Source organism: Diadema antillarum, unplaced genomic scaffold (genome assembly GCF_040938485.1).
Source record: "Diadema antillarum isolate AM-2024a unplaced genomic scaffold, OU_Dant_1.0 seq00000604_RagTag, whole genome shotgun sequence".
Classification (NCBI taxonomy): Eukaryota; Metazoa; Echinodermata; class Echinoidea; order Diadematoida; family Diadematidae; genus Diadema; species Diadema antillarum.
The window spans coordinates 2,577,233-2,587,793 of record NW_027271532.1 but is presented as its reverse complement, the minus strand read 5'-3'; the positions used below and the strand labels follow the sequence as shown (position 1 = coordinate 2,587,793).

The window sequence follows — 10,561 nt, the reverse complement described above, 5'->3', positions numbered from 1 at the left end:
TATTTGAGGCATCAAATATATAATCATATGTCTCAAAGATAGAGTGAAACATATTCAGAGACCTAAACCATTGCCTATGGCAATAACTCCAGACAAACCTGTACAATCCTATGGGGCTTATAGAATCTCCTAGGACTTTGGTTAACTGGAAGCACTTCAGATTAATGCACAAAATATTTGTTTTCTCTTCAGCTAAACACATATTACATATGTGACATAATAATAAGGTCTTATTTATCCAGGGTAGCCTCTTCAGTGTTGCCACTGTTCTACCAGAGAGCCCTGCTATCATTACTACCCTAGCACTGCCAGGTACCCATTTATACACTTGGGTCGAGAGGGACATAGTGGGTAAAAACATCTTGTCCAAGGACGTAAGCACTGGGCGGGATTGAAACGAAGGTCCTCCAATTAGGAGCCGGGAGTCATATCCACTATGCCACAGTGCCCCCACATATTCAACATAAACAACATACATTGCTCGACAGAAGAACAAAATGTCCTGTCATTATGAAAGCACTCTAAGACAAGTCTGTGAAGGTGAGGATCTTACTAAAACATGGCAATAATCTCAATAAAACTTACAATGAGTATTAATAGAACTTAATAAGTCAGTCTTAACCTAAATCAACAAATACTGATTAACGGAGATAAATGACCCACAAAAAGGGTAATAATCACGGTAAAGCACAATAGAGTGATATATCTCACAGCCCTTTTCTACTAATCTCTCCCTAACATTTGTCAACCTATCCTAACCTAATCATCTCTCCTCTTGACCCTGATGCTTAGCAAGACCTTTAAGGTCCTTCTCTCTCCTCACGGCTCTCCTTAATTTCTCCACTCAAAGAAGTCAACGTCCGTGAGATCCTTGTAGAGCTTGTCTTTCTCCTCTTTGGTCAGGTTGTAGATCGGTGGGCGGCATGGGCCCAGGTCCGGCCCAACGAATGAGAAGATAGCCTTGCCCACACCTGGATGACCTCCTGGAGCCAGAATGAAAGGAGAGAGGAAAGTGAAACAGTTTCACATTTGTTCATAGTTCAAAGGGGTGGTTTGTTTTGGTTGAGATGAGGGATTCAGATTTTAGCGCTTTGCGAGATAATTAGAAATTACCTATGAGATATTAAAGAGCATACAATTTTATGAAGAATTCAAAGTTTAATTCATGAAAATTGGTTTTGAAATCGCTGAGATATAAAGAAAAATAGACAAAGTGGTCCTAATAAAAGATGGATCCCACCTTTATTAGGACTTCTCTGGTTTTGGATATCTATGCCATTCTTCTTTCGAATTCCTCTTTAGAATTGCTCTCTTATATTTCAAAAGAGGTTTTTCATCATCTCACTAAAAAGGTTGGAAACATGGAAGTCTTATCTCAATCAAAACTATACAATCCCTTTAAATGTATAATGCCCCCCAAAATAACAAATATCAAGACCTCACAGTGCCTCACCCTGTATGTATTCATATTTTCATTTTTTTTTTTTAAATTCAGTGCCACCATTGTCAATGATGAGTATTGTATGATTATTAATCCCCATTACTTGTTTAATCATACAAAGACAAAGAATAGAGGATATACTACACATTAAAGCATATCATACACTCTGTCAATACTGATTGTGTGAAAAATAATCAACAAATATTCTGAATATAAGATACTCACACAAGTGATGGCTCTGCAAAGATTAAAAGTCATCTACCAATTGAAATTGAACTGAATCACTAAGTGGACTTTTGGGTGTCATTTTCTTTCTTGTCATCAGATGACTTCAAGTCTTACACACCCTATTCTAGACAGCAGCATGCTAACCACTGAATGTGACCTGTGACCTTCGCCATGTTCATGTCCATGGCAGATTTCCCAATGGTTAATTCAAGGTTGCACTCACCATACTTTTTCAGGACAGACACAAGAGCTTGGATTCGAAACTGTGCAGGAAGATCAGAAAGTGAAATGAATTCACATGTTTGAACAAAAGTACAAAACAGATCTCACTCAGTGTCTCTGAAAGAACCATAATATGGACACAGTCAAAAGTTTGCCATTAAAACATGGAATCCTGTCAAATTTCTATGAGAAAGGAGGAACAGATGCATAGTGACAGTCATATACTGATACATACAAACCAAATCTGAGTGAGGCTTTCACTTTGCCTTTTTTTTTTTGCATATAAACTTCATAATACAGTTAAACCTGTCTATAGCGGCCACCCAAGGGAAAGGACATAGACAGGTGATCGTTATAGACAGGTTTATACAACTTTGTGTGCACTGCCTACATGTACATGTATCATCATTGTATACATCTATATAAAGTACTTACATGCATGTACATGCATGTGTACACATAAGCACATGTGTGTTTCATGCATTGAACAATGCCGGTGTTTATGAAATTGTTACACAGTAGCATGTGTACAGTCGTAAAGAAAGCTATGACTGAATGAGTGATGAATGCAGCGGTGGCGATCACTGATCGTTGCCCATGAATGACTGGCATGGCTACAAAGCAGAAAAACACACTGAATTATTAGCTCCGCTACGGCTCCATCAGGTCTGTGGCTGCTACATACACATTAAAATCTACCGCGGGGAAACAAAATTTGTGGCCTTTGGCCGCGTTAGACAGGTGGCCACTATACACAGGGCTTTTATCTCGGGGGGGGGGGGGGATGATTTTTCAGTGGCCGCTATAGACAGGTGGCCACTAAGGCAGGTTTGACTGTATTTCAGCTCCTGACACATTGTGCACATGAGAGTGTTTAGATAGTCCTACATGATATCATACTTTGTGTATCTTAAACAACTATTTGCATTTTTGTCAAGAAATTTTAGTTCATGGTTTTCTGTGCAAGAGCAAGTGTTACCAAAGTTTTGACATATATTTCAAATGAGAGATTCACTGCATACCTCCATCATATCAAAATATTCCAGTCAGAGTGAAAAATCCTTGAGGTTTCACCTATTTGCAACATGACAAGTTAAATTACTAAGCACACTGACTCCACTAGTCATTTGCTGAATTAGAAACAAAACAAAACAAAAAACATGCCACTTTCTCTGTGAAACATCAATATGGCTAATAGAAGAGAGGGCTACTATCTCTGTGGGCTCAGCTTGGTGCAAACTGTCTGCTGCCCTCACCTGTTCTTTCCTTGCCTCTTCAATGTTGCCGACCTCAAAAGCTTTTATCAGTCTGGCAGCCGTCTTGCCTTGGTAGTTCCAAGTACTGGGTGGGAAATAGATGAAAATGTGCTGTTGTAGCCCATATCTTTCACAGGAGGTGTGCACATACTGCATAAAAGTTTCTTATTGGTTTGAATGACAGAAGAGTGCTTGTCACACACAAAATGCCTCAATATAGGATTTAAATGTGTAACATATTGAACTATGTACTTGGTACTTATTCTATGGAACTGAAAGTTGGCATAATAATTACCCAGAATCTTCTCCATATAGCCTATAACTGTATTTACTAAAGCTTGCTCCAAACTTGGTATACCCAAAAACATGCATTGCTTTCATTTGGCAACATTATCAACAGTAATGTCCTGATACCCCCATCTTACTACGAAGGCGACCATGGCAGCCATGGCAATCTGTGAAAAATTTACTAATCATGGCCCAATTGCCCTCAATCTCCATTTTTGGCCTGCAAGGCGATCACATCACAGCTTCTCTATGCTCAACCAGTGCTGAAGACGATAGTGCCATGATGATAGTACAATGCTGCCACATTGGTGCCGCTTTTCCAGGCCGAGACATGTTGCTTTTGCGATCAAAACAATGATAATATGATATCCGTATGCTCATCACGACCTTGCTACAGCTGTGCTACGTTCAGAGCAACTATAAAATTATGTTAATGTTGGGCTCATGCTACTCGAGTATTCATCGTATCCTACTTGGACGCATTCTGAATCACGGTAAATGGAGCTAAACATACATGCAATACGGGAGTGGAAAACACGAAGTCAGGCCCTATGAAATCTGCAAAAAATTTCATCACAAATTTTCCCACTGACAAATGTTTGAATAGAAGTGAAATGGGCTGTTTATTAACTTCATGACAAACTTGACTAATTATCCCCTTTTCATGATCATACAATACTTTACAGCATGACAACTATGAGAATATATCACAGAAAATCTCGTGAAATTGATACATAAAGTAAAGATATACCTGCCAATTGCTGCTTCTCCACCTAGGGTCAATGCTGGCAAGAGTTGCTGTAAACAATAATGTAGAAAGTAGTATGTCTCATTTCATAGAATATCATCTGGTATTAAGTTCTTCAAACGCTCTCTACATTATAGCACCAATCCACATCACAGTAACATTGTCTTTGATAGATTAACGAAATTAATTGAATTCATTCAACAAAAAATGGGATAAAGAACTGATATAATGTAAGAAATAGATAATTTTTAAGTTGCACATGAAATTCAAACTGATGCACTAACTCGTACCGACTGGCCGCAAGGTATCTGAGAACTGGTATCCAAATTTACTCATATATTGGGTCAGTGCCAACCAGTAAAATCCATACAATTACAAAAATTTCCTGAGATGCACAATACTAACAAGTTCTAGACACTCAAGGTATGTTGAACAGCGAATTACAAGTATAATTCACTTGGTCTTGGGTTTGCTTGTTTTTTTAGCCAACATCAAAATATAAATCTAAGATATTTCACCATAATTTTCAAACATACCTCATCCATGCCATACATAAATTGGCAATATTTGGCGACATGTGCATGACACCGTCCGTACTCGTAGAGATCCGCAGATGTGTACTTTACACCACAGAGTGTGGGTATAAGATTGTCAGCAAAGATGGTTTTTACAAGGCCTTCAAGGGTGACTGTACAAAGGATTAAAAAAAAAAGATTAATCACAATCTGATAAAAAAGGTCACATTTACGTGTACACACACACACACACACACTTGTATATACACATGCCACTATGCACGTGAAGTTGATGGCATGCAGTGTCATTTTATGAGGTCAGTGATTCTGTTAAAATATACTTATGTCCAAAAACATGTGATACTATATGCATCTGACATTACACTGGTGTTACTCATGAATGGACTGGCATCTATTATCCCATTGAGGACGCAATGATTTTGTTACAACATGCATTTCACATAGACACCTGCCCGAGTATACTCGGGACTTGTCCTCAATGGGTTAACATGGTGATTCATCGATCTGGTGTATATGTTATTGTGGTTGTATACAAAGAAGTTATAAATCAAGAGTGCCTCATTTCCCCTTCTTTCACAAAAGCTTGGATTAGGGGAGCAGTTGCCTTAATATTCTTTACAGTCAGCTGTCAACAGAATGTTTAAAAATCATAAAATTGAACAAAATATACTAGCTCAGGTTCATAATGGGCTCGTATAAAAAGAAAAGGTGTGTATATTTCACTATAAACAAGCTGGACAAGACAAAGAGAGAGACCTGTGTATAATGAATGTACGCTACGACACATAAGCCTAGGGAGTACGAAAAATAACAAATATTCACATATGGTCCAATTAATTCTACAATAATGATTATGATAAAGTATGATGGTTCTCTTTCCCCAAGGTTGCCTCTTGTATTGTCACTGCCCTACCAGAGGAAGTTATGAGCCCAAGCATTGCAAGGCACTCATTTATACTCATGGGTCAAGAGGGATATTGTGGGAAAAGCATCTTGTGTAAGGCTGAATGCACCAATTAGGGTTCGAAGATCAAGTGGGAAAGAATGTCAATATGGGTACCTGGCCATTTTTACTCCTTCCTAGAAAAAACTAGAAATGTCGCTTCAGCGACTGGTCATACCCCCGCCAAACAACATTTCATAAGCTTTGGTCAAAACAACATTTCATAAGCTTTGGTCAAAAAACTGAGGAAGTAGTTAAATCCGCAAGATCTTTCCTTGATCTTCTGCCATTAATATGCCGTTACCATGGCAACATACTTTCGGGTACTGTCGAAAAATGCGTCTTGCACATCTACAACCAAAGGCACACATCTGTACCAAGTTTCATGGAAATTGGGCAAAAACTGAGGAAGTAGTTTGCAACACAAAATTTTCCATCATTTTGGCTCATAATATGTGAGCTGTTACCATGGCAACATACTTTTTGTCACTGTCAAGAAATGTGTCATGCTGACCTATATCCTAAGACAAACATTCAATATGAATTCCATGAGAATTGGAAGAACACTGATGAAGCAGTTTTGCCATGAAGCATTTTGCCCTATATTTTACCAATAACATGCCGTTACCATGGCAACGCACTTTTTGCCACTGCGGAAATATGTGTCTTGCACATTAACATATTCAGATGAACATCTGTACCTAATTTCATAAAAATTGATCAAAAACTGTGGGAGGAGTTCGCGACGCAAGATTTGTACCCATTTTTGCCCATAATATGCCGTTACCATGGCAACGTACTTTTGGGTACTGTCAAAAAATACGTCTTGCACATCTACAACCCAAGACACACATCTGTGCCAAGTTTTATGGGAATCGGTTGAAAACTGAGGAAGTAGTTCGCGACGCAAGATTTGCAACGGACCGACCGCCCGACCGCCCAACCGACCGCCCGACCGACCGCCCGACCGCCCGACCGCCCAACTGTCCGCTGATTCCTATATACCCCCTTCAAACTTCGTTTGGCGGGGGTATAAAAACTGATATCTCTCTCATTGTGTCTAGTGATCCTTGAGCACTTTGTGACTTCGTAAGTATGATATCAAGGGCAGACCAATTTCATCATCTTTCTCACAGATCCCCAAAAACAAAAACATGGACCGTCCATATCTGAAGGTTATCTGAGGTTAGTCGTGCATTCAAGCAACACTACATATCACCAGGTGAGAATCAGATGGGATTTATTGCAGTTTTTGGGGGTATTGAGTTACTGGTATTATGTTGTAGAGATCGATCTCCTGTACATTATAGTGTCAATTTTGATTCATCTTTATTTTCAGTAAATGTTAAAATTGAAAACCACAAGGGTGTTATAATTGTACCCCCTATTTGGAACTAATAAATGCTTATACATCTTCATAATTTTGTTTGAATAATATTTTTTAATTTCATGAAAATTGATTTTTGTTTTTACTTACACTCAAATCTTAGAACGCAATAGCGCCCTTCTGGCTCTCAGCTGACAATATGTGTGAAGTATTCAGCCCAAATATAGGGTATTAGTCCATGGGCCAGGCCAGATATTGGTACCATCTGAGGTGGCAAAACCATTTTGGTGTCATTTTGTTTGTCGGGCATAGATATGCTTATCAAGCTATGATAGCATTTCCAAATGAGTAGCTTAGTCATAGTAAATGAATTTTTAACCAATTTGGTCTCGTTGTTATATCCCTATACTTCTGAATCGAAACTAACCGCTATACAAAGAAGAGCACTGTCTTCTGTATGTTTCATAGAGATGAAAAATGCAGCTCTATGGTATGTTCACAGGTGTTCTGTTGTAAACGCGGTGTGCTTAGTCTTTATTCAAGGCAGCGAAGGCAATATCCAAAGATTATGATGTCCACAGCGCTTAGTCTTTATTCTAGACGGCGAAGGGAATATCCAAAGCGTATGATACAGTGTATATCCTTTTATCTAAAAACAACAACAACAACAAAAGCAATTCCTCGTGAATTTTACCGTATCTTTCAATTATTTATCATTTTCCGGGCAAAAACGCTACGGTGAAAACGATGATACCACGCCAATGTCGCTTTATTTCCCTCCAACAATATATTCATTTCCCTCCAACTACGATACATTATAATGAATGATATTGTAAATGAACAGAGTAATTTTTGTTTAAAACTGATGTATTTGTTGATAGGGTAGTATAAAAACAGTATAGATAATCCCTTTTAAGAGGAACTTTAGATATGATAACGGTACATTGGTCTAGATAAAGACTAAGCGCACCGTGTGACAGCTGTGGACATCATAACCCTTTGGATATTCCCTTCGCTGCCTTGAATAAAGACTAAGCGCACCGCGTTTACAACAGAACACCTGTGGACATACAGAAGGCAGTGCTCTTCTTTGTATAGCGGTTTAGTTTCGATTCAGAAGTATAGGGATATAAAAACGAGACCAAATTGGTTAAAAATTCATTTATTATGACTAAGCTACTAATGCTATCATAGCTCGATAAGCATATATATGCCCGACGAACAAACTGACACCAAAAAGGTTGTGCCACCTCAGATGGTACCAACAACCCATTTTTCGGGTCTTGGCCCACGGACTAATACTCACACATATTGACACAGAGGAGGAATACAAACACACTCATATAGATTTCAGAGTATTTCCCACTCACTTGCCATGTTGCCCACCATGAAGGGGTTGTGGTAGTAGAAGAACGGAGTGTGTGGTGCAGCCGATGCCACTTGCTGAAGGTACTTAACCAGCGAATCTGAAAATTGCATTCAACAAAGTCTCAACTACCATCTACACACTGTGTACAGGAGTGGTTCTTACAGCATTAACATTATTTGGTATTGGAAGGTCAATTAACATTCGTTACCCTCTGGGAATTGCAAGTTCAGATGTAAAGATTTGTATGTGAAACTATGTGAAGATTTGTATGTGAAATTTGTTTTTAATCAAACTCATGAACAAACAAACATCTACAATCTCATAGAAAGCTGTTTAGTATAGTAAATTGCATGAACAGGAGATGTAAATTAGTTCCTAAAATTCTAGGAGCTCTCTTTTAAAGACTGGGTTACCATTTCATCATTTCAGAGTTGACATGGACAATCAAACAAGAATTGTGGTTTCATAGCTGACAGTGTCAGGAACAATTCATATCAGTACCACATTTCACAATCTGTGACCCCATGATATTCACTGAAGCTGTACAACATTTCAACTTTTCATGTGCCAAGTTGACATGCCCGACTCAGTCAAAGGCGTGCCAACTTTGCACATTCTGCTCAAATGCACAAACCTGATGAAACAAATTGATAAATCGCCAAATGCCACAGTACAATGAAAGTGTTTCTCACGATTCTGTTCCTCTCACACATAGCTTGCATTTTATGTGGTGATTGACTAGTATGCAGCGTTTCCTACTGGATTTGCGTGTAAAGTTTCTGTCATTGTTTTGTATGCAAAAGTCATGCCTTTACAATAATGTAGCTCCTGGTAATTTGAAAGAAAAACAGTCATAGATTTGTCATACAATTTACATCAAAGCAAAGCCTGGCATTTTTTCTTTACAACTTTGCTCACTACATATTCAGCTCAATATAAATCTATATAAGTTATGTAGATTTGAAAAACAGAATGTTTTCCCAAAGTATGACTACATTGGTGTCTCAGTATAATGTGGCATACAGGGGGTTTCCACCATGGCACATAAAGAGTTAATCCTGATATGAGGATGACAAACCACCAAGCATTTGAGCTTCACTTCTGTGGTAGCATCTTTCAAGCGCTACACGTTACAACTATGAACGATGTCTATATGTAGCCATTTTTATTCATTTACCTGGGCCCCGTTTTATCAAAAGATATAATCGATTATAAAATTCCTTAACACACAGGTAGCCAAAGACTTATGATAGAAATCAACTATATAATCAATTATAACTCTTCATAAAACAGAGCCCTGATATTACAGTTACTACAGGAGCAGGTAATACAACTCACCCGTATTTGAAGGCTTGTAAAAAAGGGGTGGAAGGGTGGCTATTGCATCTGCTCCATGCTCCTCAGCATGTCTGGCCTGTATTGTTATGGAGACATAAAAAAGTGCACAGGAACAAACTGATTACATCAATTTCATCACAGGGGTGTCAGTTTGACATATTTTCTACCACACAAATCAGATTTCTCTGGGTCTATCCCAATGTATGCAAATGTATTAGAAATGTCCTCTGCAACGCAACAGAAACAGTGTACAGTATCCCCCGTTGTTACGAAATCTCTGCCACAGAGTCTAACCATGAAAAACATCTACACAAGATATGAAAACAATCCTTCAAGAAATGTGGCTACAGCACACATGAGCAGACCAAGCATTTTGTATGAAGACAGAACAAGTGCGGATACTGTCACCTCATGAAGGCAGCATCATCAAAAATACTGTGTTCCACCATGAAGCACCTCCATACAAGTTTTTGAAGAAAACCAACTACGAAATACATGGACAGTAGAGCATACACGGGAAATACATCATGGTGGCATTCTCTGACCTCATAGAAGGCAGAAAATTGAGTGCAGTGTCACCAAAAACTGTAGGGTTTATATTTGACTATGATAAAAGAGCTGTACAATATCTGAACAAAATCTGTCTGGAAATGAGGCGAGTAGAATGCAAACAGGCGGACCCTAAAATTTAACCTCTTTGGGTGTGAAACAAGATGGGACAAGCCAGGGCACTATCACCAAAAGTCATAGGCAGCTAAATTTAAATGATACAGAATTTTGATAAAATCCATCAAGAAATACAGCCCATAGGCCACACTCAAGACAGCAACCAAAGAAAGAGAGAGAAAAAAAAGACCTTTGATCC

The 10,561-nt window shown here is 38.6% G+C and overlaps 1 protein-coding gene across 1 annotated transcript in view; it reads right to left on the bottom strand.

The window, feature by feature from the left end:
- Positions 1 to 736: 736 nt before the first annotated feature.
- Positions 737 to 10,561, bottom strand: part of LOC139735905 (N-acetylneuraminate lyase B-like) — a 30,370-nt gene continuing 20,545 nt past the window's right edge. The window contains exons 7-13 of the mRNA XM_071646661.1: positions 9,697 to 9,772; positions 8,360 to 8,455; positions 4,720 to 4,871; positions 4,187 to 4,233; positions 3,148 to 3,232; positions 1,893 to 1,932; positions 737 to 983 (exon numbers count right to left, since the gene is read on the bottom strand). Coding sequence (XP_071502762.1) covers positions 832 to 983; positions 1,893 to 1,932; positions 3,148 to 3,232; positions 4,187 to 4,233; positions 4,720 to 4,871; positions 8,360 to 8,455; positions 9,697 to 9,772 — 648 coding nt within the window. The 3' untranslated portion in view covers positions 737 to 831. The remainder of the gene's footprint in view (positions 984 to 1,892; positions 1,933 to 3,147; positions 3,233 to 4,186; positions 4,234 to 4,719; positions 4,872 to 8,359; positions 8,456 to 9,696; positions 9,773 to 10,561) is intronic.